The 22,615-nt window shown below is 42.3% G+C and overlaps 1 protein-coding gene across 2 annotated transcripts in view; it reads right to left on the bottom strand.

The window, feature by feature from the left end:
• The window catches only part of rhobtb1.S (Rho related BTB domain containing 1 S homeolog), a 66,983-nt gene continuing 44,368 nt past the window's right edge, over positions 1 to 22,615 (bottom strand). Inside the window, exons 4-11 of one of the 2 annotated variants that reach the window (XM_041570480.1) lie at positions 20,930 to 21,033; positions 17,045 to 17,230; positions 14,715 to 15,670; positions 11,509 to 11,627; positions 10,889 to 11,039; positions 9,344 to 9,432; positions 7,529 to 7,634; positions 1 to 5,778 (exon numbers count right to left, since the gene is read on the bottom strand). In XM_041570480.1, coding sequence (XP_041426414.1) covers positions 5,606 to 5,778; positions 7,529 to 7,634; positions 9,344 to 9,432; positions 10,889 to 11,039; positions 11,509 to 11,627; positions 14,715 to 15,670; positions 17,045 to 17,230; positions 20,930 to 21,033 — 1,884 coding nt within the window. In that variant the 3' untranslated portion in view covers positions 1 to 5,605. 2 annotated transcript variants of the gene reach the window in all.

The following is a 22,615-nucleotide window of genomic DNA, read 5'->3' on the forward strand; positions in this document are numbered from 1 at the left end:
TAATAATTAAAAAGAGGTTTATTGACATTTTCTTTCATTTTTTTTTTTTTGCAAATAAAAAACATAAAATAACCACAAAGATAAAGGCCATAGGCTGAATGAACCAAATGAACCAGCCACTTGGTTACACAACTGACATTAATATTACAACTGGTTATTATTGCATATACCCCAGGTGCATCGGTATGTGTGGTCACATTTTGGCAAGTTTGCAATCAGAACTTTGGTTGTGTTAAACGGACAACTGTTAATTCCACAAGGGCCAACGTAGACATTAGAATCTCATTGATTTCAGCCTGGTCCTGCAATCGCCCTTTTTGCCTAAAACTAGGGTTTTTTTTTGTACGGATATGAAGTCACCAGACAATAGCTGACACCATCTACCTTTTTGAGTTATGTGAAGTGCCATATAGTGGGTTATTGTTGCTGGTATGTTTTATAGCACCTTGTCTCCACAATGCGAAATGTTATCGGCATTGCCAAGGAGGAACCCTGCTGAGAACCTGAAGAACAGAAAAAGGTACACGGCCGTCAGCATGAACTTGTTCTGGATCTACCACACCGGGGGTTCTACATAAATGGCTGCTTATTAAAACTAGGCTAGAGGTTAGCTTTAGTACCATCAGAGTGTTCCTGCAGCAAATAAACACTTGTATTTATCAAAGAATGGTAACAGCCCAACTGGACTGAAGATTAGAGTGTTCACTATTTCAGGCCTTGGTCATGTGACTATATTCTAATCCCATAGATCCCCCCAATGGGTCCTGTGATGCTAAAAGTGCGTCCTGTTGACCGTTAAAGAGGACACTAAGGGGGTAATTTATCACAGACCGATTTTCTCTCAACATTTTCTGCTGCAAACTTCGATCAAATTCGCTCAGGTTTTTTTTAAGCTTATTTATTATCACATTTTCCAGAAAATTTGCTTTTCTGGGAAAAAAAATATAATTTCCACGGTTTTTTTTTTTTGATTTTTCATCGGAAAACTCAGATTTCTTATGTTTTTTGCCTGAAAACTTCAGGGTATTGCACGAAACCCCAAAAATCATTGGGACTTCTCCCACTGACTTATACGCAACCTCGACAGGTCTTAAATGCCGTATTTTCTGATTTGGACATTTCCATCCTCGGGGTTTAATAAATTCCGACAAATTCGTGTTTTTTTAAAACTCCGATTTTATATAAAAAAAAATATTACAAATTTGAGATATTTGCATTCGGAGTTTAGTAAATAACCCCTTATGACTTCCTACAGTATAGAAACGATGTACATCTTCGACATTGTCGATTTTCAGAATTATTACTTAACCTCCAAAAAGGGTAAAGAAAAAGAAAAAGAAAATTTTTAGCCATTGCTGTGACTTTTCTTGAAATTTAACGGGTCTATCTAATCCTTAGATCCTAGGTAGTGTTCTAGAAAACCGATCAAGCTTCCTACCAAACTGTCCAGCCTATGACTTAGCCAGAATGGCAAGTTAGGCTCCAGATTTATTGTTGCTCTCTGTTACTTGCTCTTCAGCACCACTTTCCATTTTGCACTTTCAATATGACCCTAGCCACCAGAAAAATGGCTGAACTTCAAAAGGGGAGAGCTGCTTAAACAGAATGAAATAATTCAAAAACCGCAAAAAATATAAAATGAAGACCATTTGCAAATTGTCTCAGAATATCAGTGTCTACATGCTGCCAACATTTTTTTTTAACATGAACTATCCCTTTAAGTTTGCTATTTTTGAGAATAAGAAATGCATTACCATGCAATAAAAATCCAGCATCACTGTTGCAGGACCATTCTTTGATATATACAAATTATTATATTTTTAAAAGATGTCTGAGGATTTAAAAAGGAATCCATGTATAAATATATACCCACATCAATGTTAGCCTTAGTTACCTTTAAAGTATTTAGGGTCTCCGTCTCGGAAAACCTTAAGTGTGCAAACGATTTCTTTTTATACATACACAATAGCAGCAAATATATTACGAGTGTGAATTCAACTAAAATATTTCCTGTTCATCTGAACAGGAACAGGAAACTCGTCAAGACCGGACACCATGAATCATATTTAATACGCTATATTTATAAAAAGCATCAGTTGGCGACTCTGTACTGGAGAAACAAAACCATATAAAAAAATTGACCCTTTGTAAGAAGAATTTTTTTTTTTAATTACCCCATTTATTTTCTGAATCAAAGGTAATAATACTCAGACAGGAGACACTGGGGGTCATTTATAAAGTTCGGCGCAGCGCAAATTTTTCACAAATCGTTGTATTGCGCATGTTTTTTCCTGAACGCTAACATATTGCACTGCTCTGCCCGTCTTTCCGGTTTTTGCAAATTCGCAGGGTGATTAAATGGCGCCAAAATGAGACGGGAGTTTGCGCGATTGTTGTGCGCGAAAATAGCGTTGACAGTAACTTAAATGCGCAGTTTGCGAAACTGTTTTGCGAATATTTTATCCGCCACCAAAGTTGTGGCGTAATTGAGTCGCAGAGTGTGCGCATAAATATTCGCAATTTGCGAATTGTGACATATTTAAAAAGCTGCTATTGACATTCGCATTGTGAAAAAAGATTTCGCAGTTTTCTTTGCACCTTCTTATTCAGCTTTATAAATATAACCAATATATTCACTTTGCGAACCAATCTGCCCTGCGCAAAGTTTTTAAATGACCCCCACTGTTTCTTAAGGCTAATTCCAGATTTAGGGTATAATACAAATTGGTTGATATTAGGAGTGCACCGAATCCAGGATTCGATTCGGGATTCGGCCTTTTTCAGCAGGATTCGGATTCAGCCGAACCGAATCCTAATTTGCATATTTAATTAGGTGTGGGAAGCGAAATTATGTGACTTTTCATCTTAAAACAAGGAAGTAAAACATTCTTTTTCCACTTTTTCCTTTCCCGCCTCTAATTTGCAAATTAGGATTCGGCTGAATCTTTCACGAAGGATTCGGCCGAATCCCAAATAATGAATTCGGTGCATCCCTAGTTGATATCCAATCACCCTCTAGTAACATTCAAAAATATACGTGTAAAGGTTTCAGCAGAGCCAAGTATATTTAATATAAGGCTTAAATAGGGATAATGCACAATTAATTTAATTAAATTACAACTCCCAGCACCTGTGACAGCCTTTGATTGATGGAGAGTGCTGGAGTTAGAGTGGGACAACCTACAGGATTAACCTGCAGACACCACCTAGGATGCTACGACAACATTTTGCCTTCCCATGCATTTTATGCATTTATACCTTTGGGGGTGGACCTCTCCAAAACAAAAATGGCTACTTACAGTAGCAATCAGTTTGCAGGCAAATACAGAGGTTTGTTAAATATGATAAATCTAGGTCTATTATGAGTATCTTATATAGTTATGGACTGTTATCAGGTGGGGCCAATGTGAGGCCCATAGACGTTTCAGTTTATAGAGGTTGGAAATGTTTACATATATGTTTGTGAATGTTACCATATTTTCCAATTTGGACGTTCTACCTGGTAACGCTCTACCTCAGCCACATTTAATAGAAGAATACTGTTAAACCACACCACTAATCGTCTAATAAAACAACTCTCTATGCATTTGATGACTGCTCGGCCCAGGAAACGCCTTCTAAGAAACTGTACAGTGAGATTCCACTTGTCACGCCATTCGCCCTGTGGAAGGAAGTTTTGTGGTTGTTTCAGAGAAATACTGACAGATTGGGAGCATTTATGTAACACGACCGAAGGGGGGAAAGTTCATTTGCATATCCTGCTGTGGGTGTTTTGTTAGATAGGAAGTTTGTTATGCACTATAGTGTGTTTCTAAGGCTAAACCGGACAGCTGTATTTTTATACAACGGGAACCTGGAGCACAAGACTAGGTAGACCACTAGCTACACAATGGAAGATGACGGAATTACCATGTGGCGGTACAACAGGACAGACGTGTTTATATGTATATATATATATATATGCAGTAAAGGTATCGGAGTGAGGAACACATCGATATCCTATAAGTCGGGTCCATTAGACAGTTTTGCCCTGAATATCACTGTGAATACAGCCCTTCTAATGTGTATATGTCTATCTAGCTACAGTAGGCACAGCACACAGAGAAGTGGGCTTAGATCTCAGCTTGCACTGAAAATGTCTGGAAAATAATGTTGCAGAGTATATATTTCATTAGAAGGGGCACTACACGCCGAGTCACGTGATAAAACAGTGCCATTTGTTAAATAAATAGTTTCTGTTATAAAGCTTATAGTTTTGCCTTTACTGTTTTTACTACCTCCCCTGCAACCAGCGTTTGACAGATAATGAGCTCTGTATAAACAAGTCCCTTCCCCTGTCTGCAGTCAAGGTTTTAGGTTTACAGATAAGAAGCTGTTAATTAACGTAACTGCCTGCTCCTCCCATAATTGCTCTTAAGAACCAGGAAGTTGTGAAAGCACCCCCAGTTAGCCCTGTTTAGTGCAAAATATAACAATTAAAAAAAGTATTTTCAGCACAAACCCCATACTAAACAAACAGGTTATATTTCCCCTTTAAAGGGGAACGGTCATAATGCCCCCTTCAAGGATGTTTAGTAAATCCGTTATTTGAATATTTTGTGTTTCTTTATATCCAAATCTTTACGTGGTGCAACCACAGTTCCTGTTATCTGGGACAGGAATTATATTGCTACCGAATATAAAACAGATTTATTTAACATCCGCTTTCAATTAGTGAACTTTTCTCACTATGACAGTTGCCCTTTAAACCAGTTTTGAATTCAGAGAAACAATTTAGGCTGCACCCACCATGCAGTTTCTCTTTCACCCAATGATTAAGACTTAAATAAATATTTTTTAGATTATTATTATACTATGAAACATGACAGATTGCGGATTACAGATTTAGAATAAATAAGAATATGACCCAAACCTGCTGTAGTGAGCTATAGATTCTCCGCACCCTCTTAAAGCTGTGAGCTAAGAATGCTGGGAGTGGTAGTTGACAAGAGTGCTGGGAGTTATAGCGGAGTGGTTTGACATCCACGATACAAAAGGTGCCCCCTGCATTGAGTTGCATCCAAAATAGCTTGCACCCCAACAGTGCAGAATAAAGTACCTGAATGTAACAATTTGCTGATTTTTACTCTGTAACATAACGCACGCAGTTGTTAAACATGATTGTCGACCTTTCCATGGCTAAGACAATACTGTTGGACGTCACAATGGACTTTGATCCGTACACAGTCGAAACAGTTGGAGCAGAGTTTGCGCCCAGTGGGAGAGCACGGATTGTTGTATTGGCTTTTGTCGGAGGTTTATGTTACATCGGGAGTCCTTCCTCCTGCGTTAGGTATCCCTGTATTAGTGTTGCGTATACTTGAAGTAGCCGCGGGTGATTTCGGAAAACTCGCTCTTCAATTAACAGGAAGTCCGCAGTCCAGATCATCCGAGCAGGTTGTGATCCGTTGACTGGAAATTGTGCTTTGATTCGCAGACGGTAAATGCACGCGTGGGTTTGAATCAGTGCTTGAAACCTAAAATTATTGTACAGCGTTGTTCTGAGTGTTTAAGACACGGGAACGATATACAAGCGTCCGTCTGGAGTCTGCAAGAATGTTCTCGCTCAGGCAAACGCAGCCGAAGAGGAGTTCCAGAAGAACCACTTGCGTTTGGAACGATGTTTATGCAGCGCGTGATCTTCCTTCTCCCTTTCTTTCTTCACCCGTTGGTAGTGGTCTTCTTCTTTCAGGTACCATACGGGGGGCCAGCGGTGTCTCTCGAAATATTCCTGATTTTCTATATAGGTCAATAAAATAAAGTTATTGCTGTAAAGTTTGAAACCAGTCACAAGGTTTAATAACCTGCCTTTTAATCAATATTTATGGTGGGCTTAAGGGCAGACACGCACTGCGATTCAGGGAGATTAGTTGCCTGGCGACAAATCTCCTCTTCTTTGGGGCGACTAATCTCCCCAAACTGCCTCCCCTGCCTTCCTGTTGGCTAGAATGAAAATCGCAAACGGGATGGCACTTCGTTTTTTAAAGTTGCCTCATGGGGAAACTTCAGAAAATGAAGTGCTCCGAGTGCCATCCCGTCTACGATTTCCATTGTAGCCGGCGGGGAGGCAGTTCGGGGAGATTAGTCGCCCCAAAGAAGAGGAGATTTGTCGCCTAGCGACTAATCTCCCCGAATCGCAGAGTGTCTCTGCTCTAAAGGAGAACTAAAACGGAGGCATAAATTCTGTGAAAATATTGCCCATGTGATTACCCCATTTTGAATCTTTATTTTGTGTGCCAGCGGCACTGCACATGCTCAGTGTACTCTGGGTAGCTGCTGAGAAGCTAAAGCTTAGGGCTCATCAGAAATCATCAAGATTTGCCTGTCTTGGAAGCAGATGCTACAGGGCTGATTATTAATCAGTTCTGATGATCCCGGAAAAAAGTGCCGTGAATCAGATTCCTTTAATAAAGAAGACCACCCACAACCACAGCAATTCTTGAGATTGTATATCTCCAAATTATGAGGGCCAGGAACTGGGAAGTTAGCAGCCTGTTCTAAAAGAAATCACCGTATTGTTTGTAGGGTAGGCACTCAAAGAGCAATCCTCCAGGTAGTTAGTATTTAAAAGTATTTATAGAAGTACAAGTGTGGATTACAGCCTTGCGCGTTTCGTGTTTTCACAACACTTAATCATAGGCTGTGTTGTGAAACGCGTAATCCATCCATTTAACGACAACTGCCTGGAGGATTGCTCTTTGAGTGCCTACCCTACAAACAACACCGTGATATCCGCTCCCTCAAGCTGAAGGCTCGGGGCAGAGCACCTGGACCTCCTCATATACGCGGAGAGTCTCTTTAAAGGATAAGTAAACCTTTACAATAAGTGAATGTAAAACTGATGAGGGGTCTATTCTAAGCACATTTGCAATGCACATTCATTATTTATTTTTATTTAATTCCAAGATATTAAGGGATACATGTACTGTTAATATGAATGAATTTTGTTAGAACAGCGTCACCTGCTGGTCAGTTTCCCACCAGTCTGACCACTAAGTAGTCAAGGAAGTTGTCAGGAGAAAGAAAGAGGCTGCTCTGATGTTCTTCTGCTTAGGAATAAAATTATAAACCTTTCTCACATCTTTCCTAAGCAGAAGAACATCAGAGCAGCCTCTTTCTTTCTCCTGACAACTTCCTTGACTACTTGGTGGTCAGACTGGTGGGAAACTGACCAGCAGGTGGTGCTGTTGTAACTAAATTCATTCATATTAACAGTACATGTATCCCTTAATATCTTGGAATTAAAAATAAATAAATAATGAATGTACATTGCAATAGTGCTTAGAATAGCACCCTTATCACTTTTACATTCACTTATTTGAAAGGTTTACTTACCCTTTAAAGAAACAATTGATATTGTTCTACAAAAAAACCTCCTCTGCAATCCCAGAAATCTCCTCAATTCTCGAAACGAAGTCTTTGCTCTGAACCAAATGACTTTACCCTTTGTCTCAAACCAACGAGACTCCGCATGTAAGAGCGAACGTACCTGGCGATTTCACTTTTATCTCTTTGCGGAACTTGGCGCAAACACTGTTGTAATTGGTGCAAATATGATGCAAACACCAGGCTGCCAACTGATGCGCATTGTGGAACTGTGGGGGGGGGAAAAAAAAAGAGAGTTGTAAAGATTAACACAATGATTGATACCAAGTATTTACATGGTGATAAATGTAATTATGAATGGGCAGATTTATCAAAGGCCGAATTTCAAATTTTTTAACTCTAATAAATTCGAAAGTGCTCACAACTCGAATGGGAGGTTATTTATGAAAACACGTGAACGTCTAAAATTCGATCGAACGGGAACGATCCCAAAATTCGTTCGAATCGAATGTCAAGAAGGCTATTAATATATTCAAATGGATCAATGGACCTCTGCTATTGACTTGTAAATGGACTCGGCAGGTTTTAGGCGGCGAATATTCGAGTCAGGACTGTTTTCATGGTCGAGGAATTTACATTTGAATTGGGGAATGAAAATAAATCTGGCCCTGCCAAATCTGCGCCAAAGTGTTTTAAATTTTCACCAAAACACCTGGACTGTAGAGAACTGTAGTGGGTTAGATCAGTCTGTTTAGCCCCCTCTGCATAATGAACTTTGTCTTTTTTTTTTTATTATGCCTAAGGGCAAATGCTGGCATTTTACCCCAACTGCCCTTCTATTTACCTAAATGGTAATTGCTGCTGCATTCAAGAAAGTGCCTATGACTCTACTGTATGTCTAACTTGTGAGTGCACAGCCAGGGTGCAGGGGGTTACCATTCAATAGAGGGGCAATTGTGAGCATGTTCCTATTTGGCAAACTGGAAATCAGGTTGGGGGGACAAATGCTGGAAGTCATCCAGTATTAGTGATGTGCGGGCCGGCCTGATACTCTCGGGTCAGGCAGGTTTGGGCCGACCCCACACTCTTCTTCGTGGGTGGCGGGCAGGTGCAGCTCTTCTGCTCTCCCCGCCAGCCATCGTCAAATGCCGGCTTCCGACTTCGTCTTTTATAGACGCTGCGCCTGCTCACCCCGCCCCCTTTGTGACGTCACCGGAGGGGCGGCACGGGTCTATAAAAGGAACCCGGAAATCGGGCTTGGGCGGGTGGAGCTCTTCTACTGCTCTCCCCGCCCGCCATCGTCAAATGCCGGCTTCTGGGTTCGTCTTTTGTAGGCGACGGGGTGGGTCGGCGCGGGTCTATAAAAGCAACCCAGAAGTCGGATGCTGGCGGGCAATAGCCAAGGTAGGGCGGACTAGGGTCGGGGGAAATCCTACCCAGTATGCCATTGCTCTAAGACACAGTCAGCACAAGGATTAGGGTAAAATACCTAACTATAAATGAAGCAGAACCCGCAGTCACAGGGGAGCCCGGGAAAAGGGGGTCTGCTTTCCTTCCTAGCTAAGAAGAACCCCCTCCCCAGCCGCTCTCTTACCTGCAGAGGGGAAGCAGAGTTGAAACGGGGCGGAGAGTGGGTGGAGTTGGGCAGGGAGTGGGTGGAGTTAGCATGGGAAGTGGGCAGAGGCAGGAAGTGGGCAGGAGGATGGGTATTGGAGTGCGTTGGGCCCCTATTAAGATATTTTTGCAGGGGGGCTCGGCGCACTCTAGTTACGCCACTGGTCAAAGAGTTTCATACACAACAGTTACTTGATCTCACAAACTAGTGGGTCTAAATTATTACCCCTTTTTCCTATTTCCACTGACTGTGGAAGAGAGAAGGGGAGTTGAAGATTTGAAGGGCTATGTATTGTAGAATACTGTAAGGAGATTTATTGTTTTACCTTCCCTTTAATTATGGACTTGGTTTTAAGAGACCAACCTGAGCAAGTTCCAGGTAAGTGAGCACTTCATAGTCGATATCAATGCCGCCGACCGCAGCCTTGGTCAGTTCCTGGACAGCGTGTTGTTCTATAGGACAAAGCATTACAGTCCGTCACCTGCCCACAGCCAATACACAGTAACAGCAATCATGGAGTTAAGTCACGAGTGAGCAGAGGTGTTATTCTAATAACCTGTCATTAAAAATATTACATCGAGACACTGACCCAGTTAATTATAACCCGGTGATACATATGAATGGCTTCTTCATGCCTCACAGCCTACCAGAAATGAATGATTAAACCAATAAAGTGTTGATACACTGCAATGATCCTTAGCAATTACGTGACCACAATATACAAAGGGCAGTAAACCTTTCAAATAAGTGAATGTAAAAGTGATGAGGGGGCTATTCTAAGCACTATTGCAATGTACATTCATTATTTATTTATTTTTAATTCCAAGATATTAAGGGATACATGTACTGTTAATATGAATGAATTTTTTCCAACAGCGCCACCTGCTGGTCAGTTTCTGACCAGTCTGACCACCAAGTAGTCAAGGAAGTTGTCAGGAGAAAGAAAGAGGCTGCTCTGATGTTCTTCTGCTTAGGAAAGATTTGAGAAAGGTTTCTAATTTTTTTTCTTAAGCAGAAGAACATCAGAGCAGCCTCTTTCTTTCTCCTGACAACTTTCCTCGACTACTTGGTGGTCAGACTGGTGGGAAACTGACCAGCAGGTGGCGCTGTTGTAACAAAATTCATTCATATTAACAGTACATGTATCCCTTAATGTCTTGGAATTAAATAAAAATAAATAATGAATGTGCATTGCATATGTGCTTAGAATAGACCCCTTATCAGTTTTACATTCACTTATTGTAAAGGTTTACTTATCCTTTAAGGTATTGCTCAGGTACATATAAATATAAGTAGCTATACTTGGGTTGATGCTGCCCCAGTGTCGGACTGGGCCGGCGGGAACCGGGAAAAAACCCGGTGGGCCCCGGCCCTCTTGGGCCCCCGCCGGCCCAGTCCCGCTCCTAGATTGGCCCCCGAACAGCAATTAAAGTTGATCGACGCTGTTGCGCATGCGCGCATTGGGCCTGACGATTGCACATGCGCGCGTTGGGCCTGACGTTCGCGCATGCGCACTAGTTTTTGCGCATGCGCACGGGGCCCCCGAGGTTCACAACCCGGTAGGCCCCGACTGCGCCAGTCCGACCCTGTGCTGCCCTATAGCTTATTTTTTACTAAGGGAAGTATAACATATTCTCACTGGATGTTCTTGTGGCCGTAAAGATGTGTCTCTCTTGCTACTTTAGTCTATGGATTTACTTTATGCACTGAAGACATTTATATATATATATATATATATATAACACATGCACATATGTAGAAAAGCCATGTACCGTGATGATAGTAAATGCTATTTATAAATAAGGCATATTTACCCTTTAAACTATGGTAAAGTGAGATGGAAACAGATGGTAAATACAATTTGGGAAGACTTGCCATAGCATAGTAAAACTAAAGACCTGCTCCTACCTGTAAGTGCCACAAGGTGAGGAAGGCACAATCTGTTGGCCACTGCGATCAGCTCAAGGGGGTCCATTTCAGGGGTGGAAGTCAGCTGCTTGGTATATAGGTAATCGAGTACAGCTTGCATTGATGCTTTGCTCACATTGGGAAGATCGACCTACATAAACACAAGAAACAAATAATTACTCTACGAGATCCACTGTTTATGCTATACACCACTGGGGGTCACTATACTAATAAAATGAAACACCATTTATTGGTTGCTATGGGTTACTAGACCTGGTGCAAACTTTATATCTTTTATTACATCACATCTGATGGTGTCCCGCCATTGCACCAGGCAGCGGTTTGTTTCAGATGACAGTAAGGAGGTTTGAAGTAGGGATGCACCGAATCCTTCTGCCCGGCCTAACCGAATTTGCATATGCTAATTAGGGGCAGGAAGGGAAATCGTGTGACCTTTTGTCCCAAAACAAGGAAGTAACACATGTTTTCCCCTTCCCACCCCTAATTTGCATTTGCAAATTAGGATTCGGATCGGTATTCGGCCGAATCTTTCATTTAGGATTCGGCCGAATCCAAAATAGTGGATTCGGTGCATCCCTAGTTTGAAGCCATAACCATACCTCATTACTCGCACTCTCTATAAACGACCCCCTGAACATGGCGGACATCCATTCGCAACTGCAGATTAGAATTGGTTTATGGGCGCTGATGCTGCCGTCGTCCAACTTAAACGTCACATCTGGGGAGGGAAAATAAAGTGAATGAAACCGCACCAGAATTGAACTTTCCATGTCCTACAGTTTGGGAACCTGAAAGGCTAATTGGGGACCCTGGCCAGAAATTTGGTTTGGTACAAATAGAATTTAAGGTTATTACTCTGTGTGTAGATGTACTTGTATCAGGATACACAAGCTGGAACTGAAGTACAGTCTCACCATCCCAAACATCACTGTGACCTTTAGGGCAGAGACACACAAAGTCGCCCGAAGTTTCCTTGTGAGGCAACTTCGGACGACTTCGGAAAACAAAGCACTCTGAGTGCCATACTGCAGGCAATTTTCGTCTTTGGGGAGATTAATCGCTGGGCGACTAATCTCCCCGAATCTGCCAGTGTGTCTCTGCCCTAAAGGGTGCTGCCATTAAGCATTGGCTGCAAGTTTGGATGAACTTTCCACAGTTCCCATGGGTTGATAGGGTATTATGGAATTTATACAAGGGAAAACAGGGCAATAGGGGCTGCATTTCATTTTGGGGTAAAGGCCCATTAAGGGGCAGATTTATCATGGGTCGAATTGAAAGTTGCAATTTTCAAATTTTCTTTATGGTCAAAACTGTCAAATTCCACTAGGGAGTTATCCAAATTCGATTCGAGGTTTAAAAAAAAAAAAAGTTATTTGATTTTCGAGATTTTCATCATACTCCAAATTCAAATTTGACTATTTGCCACTTAAAACATGCAGAATTACTGTTTAAGTGAATGGGAGAGGTGCAGGGTTCAATTTGGAGATGTTTGCAGCCTTCCTGACATTCGGAGAAATAACTCGAATCGAGTTTGATAGAATTCGCATTGAATTTTACAATTTTCCGGTTGTTTAAATTCGTCCGAGTATAAAAAAAAATTCAATTTTATTAATAAAGTCGAATTTCTAATTTATGGGAGTTTTAAAAAAAAAAAAAACCTTACATGAATTCAAAAATTCGACCCTTGCTAAATGTGCCTCTTAATGCGGAGGTATGAGATGAGTTTAAATGTAAAGATCAGAGGGGTGCAGTGCTAGGTCCAAAGCACAGTCTCACCCACGATGCATGAGCTTTTTGAATAAGTTATGCAAAGCAAATTCAGTGGTCAGCAGTTAAGAGTCCTGCGCGGGTCCGTTTTTTGGAACCGGCACCCGTACAGTCAACCTGCAATCCGGACACGCATTCTTACAAGCTTGGACCCGCTACCCGACCTTATCTGCAACCCGGACCCGCTAACCATCAAGAATCAGGAAGTGCTGTCATTGTAAACCGGAAGTGACATCATCAGAAGTAGGTGTGATCAGGAAAAAAAAAAAAGCTATTGAGAAGAACCGCGGCCCGACCCACAAACCCGTAGAACCGCCGACCCTCGACTATACCCGCACCCGGAACTTCTACCCGCAACCCGCCGTGTACTGCAGGTTTTTGTACCCGAACCGCTGCAAGACTCTATCAGCAGTAACCAGCCAAGTACATGTGTACACACATAAATAGCACATAGTCCAATAGTACATTTTGGCTGGTTGGGTCGGTGCCTAGAGCCATGAATTATTGCAATTTCTCATGAAATTCATTTCAGTCTGTGAGTGCAGCGTGAGCACCCTCTCTCCCTACTTCATTAGCTTTCCCTCATTGCGCTGGCCTCCCACTGCTGTTAAAAATGCAATCTGTCTTTTTATATCTCAGAGGAGAGTATTTTTAGAATGACTTTTGATCGTGTTAATGAGGAGAGGGCACCGATGTGAAGGTGCCACCTTTCTCCGATCAAAAACAAAGCAGCTCTATGAGATGTACACACACCGAGCAAGCAGCGAAGGGCAGTAAAGCATTTCATAGGCGAGTGTGTGATATAAACACAAACTGGACCTGAAGCCTCTGTCACTGCCTCATTATTTATATAATAGCAGCGCTGCACAAACTTAAGGCACTGATAATACAATGCTCTGCTTACTGTACACATGGGTGCCCTCCCTTTGTTGTATTCTCTCCATTCTATTCTTGAGTAGACGTGTGTAGGGCAACAACATGTTGAGTCCTTTACTAACTGCAGGACAAGGTAATTCACCATGTTTTTTTGCACTTTATGCCATGTTCTGCAGATAGAATTGCCTTAGGTCTTCTAACTAAAACACGTAGGACAGACAACTATGTCAGGGTCATGAATACAGCTCTGCCTTTGGGTCGACAATGCTGTATTCATGAGGGATGGGCACGGGGGAGGCAATTAGGTACAGTAAAAAGTTCCCACATAAAAGCCAGATTCTCTACTTCCATTATATAGTAATGTGTGGTGAAGTAATATAGTAGCGTACCCTCTGATGTAACATACAAGGACATTAAAGGGGAACGCTACAAACACATAACTTAAGCTTTTTGGAAAGTAAACATAAATTCAAGCAACTTTGCAATATACATCAATTAAAAAATGTGAGATCACACGCGAGATCATCTGTCTGAAACAGATGCCGGCACTAGGCATATTTAAGAAGGATATAATGTAAAGACTAGTTTGGAGCAGCCGTATTTTGGATTTATCAAAAAAAAAATTATTTGCATAATTATATGGTTTTCTGGGGTCAAATTACTCTTTGCGGATAACTGTTGCAGGCAGCTTGTTAAATTGTTTGGTGATCGTAACATTTCGGAATCTCTATTTGCTATAAACATTGCAAATAAAAGATTTTGGGAACAAATCAAACAACGGTGCCAAATAAGGGCTGTGACTAGGGTTGCCACCTGGCCGGTATTTTACCGGCCCGGCCGGTGAAAATGATGGTTGATCTCAATGTTATTAATAGGGAAAAATTATAATTATATAAGATGGCTGGTATTTTTCTCCGGAAAAGGTGGCAACGCTAGCTGTGATTGGCTATTTGGTAGCCCCTGCGTGGACTGGCAGCCTACAGGAGGCTCTACTTGGCACTACACTTAGTTTTTATGCAATTAAAACTCGACCTCCAAGCCTGGAATTCAAAAATAAGCTCCTGCTTTGAGGTCACTGGGAGCAACATCCAAGGGGTTGGAGAGCAACATGTTACTCACGAGCTACTGGTTGGGGATCACTGAGTTAGAGAAATGCACTTACCAGAAAAGGTTGCTTTGGAAAGACACTCCTTTATTCTATTAGCTTTTCGGACATGGAATGCTTTTGTGATCTCCTGGTTCATAAAAGCTTCTTTATTTGTAATATTTTCCACCATCATGCGCAGGTCGAAGACTTCCAGGATCTCCGCAATCTGTGCCACTCGCATTAAACCCTTTTCATTTTCGTCCAGCTGCCCCGTATAAAGGAAACGGAGGACAGTTTTGAAAGGCCCATACTGAATAGAGGAATCCATTCGTATGACAGTCATTGGACAAGTTCTGTTTGATACGGGATTGACAGTCACCTCTTGGTGCAAGCTGTGGAACCCTTTACTCCAAGAGGACAAAGAAACGCACCCGTTCTCCCCAAAGTCCGTTGTAAGCAAAGTGTCATCGCTCCTTGATGTCCGTAGACAGGAATTTGCCGGTTTCAAATTAGCCGCGTCGCCGTCCTCATTAGTATCTAGGCTTAAGGTCCTCATGAGCAAGTCCTTATTGAGCTTCTTGCAGTACCTGTCGACAGAATGGCGGGACTCTTCGTGTTCCATTAAAAAGAGATCGTAGAACTTTGAAGAGGAGGTAGCAAGGTAAATTTTATGAGCAAAAATCTTTTTTTGGTCCTGCAGAACAAATAAGACATCAGAACACAAAGGATTGTCCAGCAAGTCACCGGCATCGTTCATACTGGCAGAAGGGGTCTCAGGGATTTTAATAACTGGCGGCGGGGCTTTAGGGGGAAGGAACGGAGCTTGTAGAAAGGGTCTCTGAACCTTCTTCAGATGAGATTTCCAAAACTGGAGGTGCCGTCTTGAAATTAATGCCGCCCTGATGGCATTGTCAAATACATCCTTAATGCCGAACTGGTCAAATACGCTTGTTTCATAGTAGGGTATCCCCAGCTCCTTGGCCACTTCCCGCCCTCTTTCTGGTGGCAAAATATCTCCTCTTTTTATAGGCCTAGAATGGTAAAGAAGAACAATATTGCTTGTCATTATGAGAATAACAAGAAAACACAATTATTATTATTATTTATATAGTGCTGACATATTCCCATTCGCATTAGTCCCTGCTCCAGTGGAGCTTACAATTTAAGGTCCCTATCACACTCACTAGGGTCAGTTTCATCTGGGGCCAATTAAACTTGGAGGAAACCAAAGCAAACACAGGGGGGAGAAAATACACATGCAAAAACTGAACCCAGAACCCTTTCTCATTGTGGTTGAAACAGCATAACATAAGTCAGCCTTTCATTCTTCTTCACTGCTCTGTTAATCAGTTAACCCAAACTCCTTGCATAATGTGGGGCCCCTAATTCTCTATGTCTGGTCCCAGCCATGCCTGCAGTGACATCTGCTTTTTGTAATTAGGAGCTGGGAGTATCTGTCTGAATATACATCTCTAATATCTCTATCAGCTCTGGATTTGATAACCAGAGGTGATTTCTGTTTTTTTTTCAATGCAATTTCTCGCACTTTCACAAGGACAGATGCCACGAGGGATCATATAAAAGCTCTGGCACATTTGAAAGGAGAGAAAATTGGTTATTATCGAGTTCAGAAAATACGTGAATTTATCTGTGGATTGATGGGTTTGGCAGCAGGAGACAGATATGCCGCTCTCCGCTGAGCTGCCCACCTGTTTATATGTGGAATGCTTCTACCAACACCATTCTACAATCGGAAATTACTCAAACACTAGGCCATTGGTCAAGGAAAATCCTGCACTGCTAGATTGAAGAGGAAGCCTGCTCAGTGCCTTTGTTATGTGCCTGTGGACGATAGGAGGCAATACACGGGCCAATAAAAGCTGGCGACAGACTGAGTATGGGGCCCTCCAACGGGCTTCACTGATCGATATCTGCCCGACAGTTGGGCCGATGTCAATCGGACAGGGCTAAAAATCCAGTCGGATCCCAGACCGCATCTGTTCGTTGATGCGGCCCTGCAATCCGACTGCCCGTATTCCTTTCATTATGATCCAATCGTTGGGCCCTAGGGCCCACAATCGGATCAGCCCCATATCGCCCACCTCAAGGTGGGCATATCGGGGAGACATCCACTTGTTTCGCGATCTCTATGTATATGACCACCTTTACAATAGGAAGACAATTCATACTCTGCATATTTTCTGTCTATCTATAGGCAGGGAAGAATAGTTATTACAAAATACAACTAAAAGGGAAGCAATATACTATTTATACAGATGTCAATATAACTAGAAGGAATGCTAAAGAACATACCAATATCTGCTGAAATGTGCTTAGTACAGGTTATACTTATTCTGGTTCATTATACATTATATAAACCAATCCAGACCAGAAGAAAACAATACCTGGCTAATGGGCGCCTTGCCCGATTGACAGCTTCGAGGTCGGCATATCGCAGGTCCAGCTGGCACCCAACCAGAATAACCGGTGTACGTGGACAGAAATGCTTTATTTCCTGAGCCCACATGGTTTTCACGTGGTTCAAGGAGTTGGGATTGGCGATCGAAAAGCACAAGACAACAACGTCGGACCTGTTGAAAGAGAATGGAAGCACGCGGATATAACCAGTGTTCTGCAGACAGGATCATCTTTTGATCAGTTGGTTGTTTAAAATTGCCATGAAATGGCATAATAAGAGCTTTGGCACACAGAGCAATTCACTGTTTGCATGCAACCTGTATATGGACTCTTGTATTTGTCTAAATGAATTTTGTGGTCACAGCCTCATTGCACCCCCGCTTATGAAACATACAGATTCTGCCCTAAGCATTGTATCTGCTGGTGCCGCTATCCCTAAAACATACAGCCCGAATAGATTTGCTCATTTTGTATTTTTCTCCGGAATGACAAGGACTTCATGCCAGGCGCAGGGTTTCTATAAATAATATGCTAATGCCACAGCACTGCAGGTTGCTACTCGCAATGGGGAAGAGAACGCGCTTTGTGCCAAAAATAAAGCACAGCAACGGGTTTCATGCCTCAAAGATGTGCCAGCTAGGGTGGCCCTGAGATGTTTTAATATAAAGAATTCACATAAGTCACCCAAAATTTCCTCGTGAGGCAACTTCAGGCGACTTCGGAAAACAAAGCGCACGATTGCCTTCCCGCCGCCGATTTACATTCTAGCTGGCAGGAGGCAGTTTGGGGAGATTAGTCGCCCCGAGGAAGATGAGATTTATCGTTGGGCTACTTATCTCCCCAAATCTGAGTGTATGTCTCTGCCCTTAGAAAGAGAGAGACACACACACACACACACATCCCCCCGCATTATACTAGACACTAATCTAGGGCACACTGTCAAATCCTATTAAGGGGCAAGTTTACCTAAAAATAACTTATAGATAAAACAAAGCTAAGTACTGGAACTTTGTCTCTGATTAAAGGAACAGATCAGTGTAAAAATAAAAACTGGGTAAATAGACAGGCTGTGCAAAATAAAGAGTTTCTTAGGCAAAAATTTAATGTATAAAGGCTGGAGTGACTGGATGTGTAACATAATAGCCAGAACACTACTTCCTGCTTTTCAGCTCTCTAACTCTGAGTTAGTCAGTGACTATAAGGAGGGCCACATGGGACATAACTGTTCAGTGAGTTTGTAATTGATCCTCAGCATTCAGCTCAGATTCAAAAGCAAATAGTTATGACTAGGGTTGCCACACGGCCAGTATTTTACCGGTCTAGCAGGTAAAACACCTGCCAGGGCCGGTATTACAAATTTACCGGCAATGCAGCTGCCAGTAATTTGTAATACCCTTTACAAAAGCCCTTGCCCTCTAGTAAAAACTTACGTTTCCTTCGGCTTGCACCTACACACCAATATTACACCAATTTACATGTAAAAATATATACTTGTTGGTTCAGGAATAAAATTTCACATGGTAGAATTATTTGCAGAGTAAACAACGTAACTGAGAAATAAAAGCTACACCATAAAAATCATGACAGTATCCCTTTAATCTTGGATTTCCAGATATTTCTGGACTACAACTCCAAAGATTTTTCAAAATATATTGCTTGGCCAAGTCAGCACCTATGCTAGTAAATCTGCCTTTTTATCTCAAACAGGTTTTTGTGCCAAACCAGAAATGGTTTGTGGGCGTATTTTCAAACCCAGCAACAATTTCAAAAAGTCAAGAGAAACCAGCAATGGCTTCTGCCAAGATATCAAAATGCAATTATATCCTGATGTGGCTTATTATGATGCCCAGGAGACCACAGGAGTTGGCATCAGTGGAAGAATCTCATTTATTTATGTATTATGTATTTATGTTAACCAATTCACCCAGATGCATGAAAGGAAAGCAAGAAGTTAGTGTGACTGGTTGGATGTAAGTGTTTAATTCAGAGCTGTCTTTAGTAACAGTGGGATAATAGTCTCTGGGAAGGGAGTGTGACTGTGGGATAGCAGGTATAGTAGGGAGAGATGGTGCCTATAGTAACAGTGGGATAATAGTCTCTGGGAAGGGGGTGTGACTGTGGGATAGTAGGTATAGTAGGGAGAGATGGTGCCTATAGTAACAGTGGATAATAGTCTCTGGGAAGGGAGTGTGACTGTGGGATAGCAGGTATAGTAGGGAGAGATGGTGCCTATAGTAACAGTGGGATAATAGTCTCTGTGAAGGGAGTGTGGCTGTGGGATAGCAGGTATAGTAGGGAGAGGTGGTGTCTATAGTAACAGTGGAAAATAGTCTCTGTCAAGGGAGTGTGACTGTGGGATAGCAGGTATAGTAGGGAGAGATGGTACCTATAGTAACAGTGGATAATAGTCTCTGTCAAGGGAGTGTGACTGTGGGATAGCAGGTATAGTAGGGAGAGATGGTGCCTATAGTAACAGTGGGATAATAGTCTCTGGGAAGGGAGTGTGGCTGTGGGATAGCAGGTATAGTAGGGAGAGATGGTGCCTATAGTAACAGTGGATAATAGTCGCTGGGAAGTGACTGTGGGATAGCAGGTATAGTAGGGAGAGATGGTGTCTATAGTAACAGTGGATAATAGTCTCTGGGAAGGGAGTGTGACTGTGGGATAGCAGGTATAGTAGGGAGAGATGATGCCTATAGTAACAGTGGATAATAGTCTCTAGGGAGAGAATGTGCCTATAGTAGCAGTGGAATAATTGTCTATGGGAAGGAACCATTTCCCAGCCTATAATTTAATCCTAGGTAAATTGTGTTAAATCATTAAACTGTGAAGCTACTCTGCATTCGAGGAAAGTGACCCTGGGTAGGGACAGCCTCTGTTAATAGTTGATTTGCAGGATTTACTCCAGCTCCTGACATATGGAGATTTACTTGAGTGCTGTGCCAGGAGGTGGGAAGAGATTTGGGCCAATGAATCCTAATCTGCCATATATTCTACACTTCAGGCCAAAGTGTTGCATTTGTAGAAAGCATCATGCAGCAGGGACCTGACAAAAATATTGAGAGTTATAATTCATTAACTAAACCTAGCTACAACCATATAGTTTTCTGCATTTTGTATGAACCTTGAGTGCCCTGGAGGGGCCCTTCAAGGGGCACAGACATGGCTAGTGGAGGTTGCATTTAAAAGCAACCAACAGCAAATGGACTAGGAAGGACAGTGACATGGTTTAAAGGCTAAAACTAAGTAAGCTTTATCAGAAAGGTCCACCTAAATACACCAGTAAACCCTCAAAGTAATGCTGCTCTGAGTCCTCTGTCAAAAGAAACACCACATTTCTTTCCATCTATTGTGTACTCATGGGCTTCTGTATCAGACTTCCTGTTTTCAGCTTAAACCTCCAGGGCTAGGGCTTGAGCATGCTCAGTTTGCTCCTCTCCCCCTGACTCCTCCCCTCCCTGCTGTAATCTGAGCCCAGAGCTATGAGAGAGCAGGGATTGACTCATGCAGGAAGTGATGTCACAACAAGCTAATATGGCAGCTGCTATCCTAAATAAACAGAGAGCTTCTAGAGCGGTTAACTCAGGTATGGTAAAGCATTCTACAGAATAAATATAGTGTTATAGCTTGCACTATTGTGGCTAATCTATTGGCAGTAAACTGCTTCGGTAGCTTTCCTTCTCCTTTAATGCACACAGTTTTGAAAAACATTCCGAAATATTCCCCCGTCCAATTCTCAAAGTTGTGCCAATGGCCATGCATACGTTGCGTAATGTGATACAAGCCGCTGGCTTGTACACAATGTTCTATTAATATCTGCACTGCATCTATACCACTACTCATACATCTTTATGTGCCGTGCAGTTATTTACCTTCCGTAAGCAAAGCGTCTGTCCTTGTGGTGATCGCCAAACGTGTCCCATAGCCTAAGAGAGACGCTCACTTCATCTACAACATCCCGAGAGCGTTCAAGGACCTACATGAAAAAAAAAAAAAAAAAGTTATGAGTTCGGATTTGTTACGATTTTCAATGGGAAATTATGGCTCTTCGATCTCCCCAACAAACCTACCACTTTACTATAGGCGATGAGGCTGCTTGTGGGAGAGATCACAGTTCAGACCTTCATCAGGCTGCTGTACATCTAAGCATTACACTGCCCCTATACCTGTTATACAGCCACTTGCCTTAGAGCAGAGACACACGGTCAGATTCAGAGGGGTATTAGTCGCCTGGTGACAAATCTCTTTTTTGGGGCAACTAATCTCCCTGAATTGCCTTCCCACCAGCTAGAATAAAAATCACAGACGGGATGGCACTCTGAGCGCTTCGTTTTCTGAAGTCGCTTGAAGTTGCCTCAAGATTTTCATTCTAGCCGGCAGGAAGGCAGTTCGGGGAGATTAGTCGCCTCGAAGAAGAGGAGATTTGTCTCCGGACGACTAATCTCCCCAAATCTCACCATGAGTCTCTGCTCTTAAAGGGATTCTGTCACTGGAAAGGATGTTTTTTTTTCAAAACGCGTCAGTTAATAGTGCTGCTCCCGACTAAAATCAGTTTTTCAAAAGAGCAAACAGATTTTTGTATGTTTCATTTTGAAATCTGACATGGGGCTAGACATATTAACCGTTTCCCAGGAGCCCCCAGTCATGTAAACTTCATTCACTCTTCATTCACTACTGCTGTACTGCAAGTTGGAGTGATATCACCCAACCAATTTCCCCCCAGCAGCCTAACAACAGAACAATGGGAAGGTAACCAAATAACAGCTCCCTAACACAAGATAACAGCTGCCTGGTACATATGAAAATAGCACTCAATAGTGAAAATCCATGTCCCACTGCAACTCATTTAATGGTATTCAGTTGGAGAAACAATGGCCTGCCTGAAAGCAGTTCAGATAAAAGGCACCGCTCACACACCCTGGCCTTCTGTAATGGACGCCTGGTGCACGGTGATCAGCACCCTCCAAAATGGAGTTCCAAAAAAGATTCACTGGCACTCCAAGGCTGGTGCAAGCAGGGACAACCCTTGCATATTTATTAGCAGAAACAGCAAAGTTTCAGGGATATACCCCTTTGTCAAGCATCTTGTCAATGCTTGACAAAGGGGTATATTCCCGAAACGTTGGGTTTCTGCTAATAAATATGCAAGGGTTGTCCCTGCTTGCACCAGCCTTGGAGTGCCACTGCCTGAAAGCAGTTCCATCCTGAAGTGCTGGCTCTCTCTGAAAGCACTGGATCAGGCAAAATGACCCAAGATGGCCTTACTCATTCAGCCTATGACTAAGTGCCCCTAATGCACGAAACGCGTTAGGCTTTGCTGTGATGTTTTACTACAGGTATGGGACCTGTTATCCAGAATGCTTGGGACCTGGGGTTTTCCAGATAATGGATCTTTCGTAATTTGGGTCTTCATGCCTTAAGTCTTCTAGAAATTCATTCAAACATTAAATAAACCCAATAGGCTGGTTTTGCTTCCAATAAGGATTAATTATATCTTAGTTAGGATCAAGTACAAGCTACCGTTTCATTATTACAGAGAAAAAAAATAATAATTTTTA

The sequence above is a fragment of the Xenopus laevis genome, chromosome 7S, assembly GCF_017654675.1.
Source record: "Xenopus laevis strain J_2021 chromosome 7S, Xenopus_laevis_v10.1, whole genome shotgun sequence".
Lineage (NCBI taxonomy): Eukaryota > Metazoa > Chordata > Amphibia > Anura > Pipidae > Xenopus > Xenopus laevis.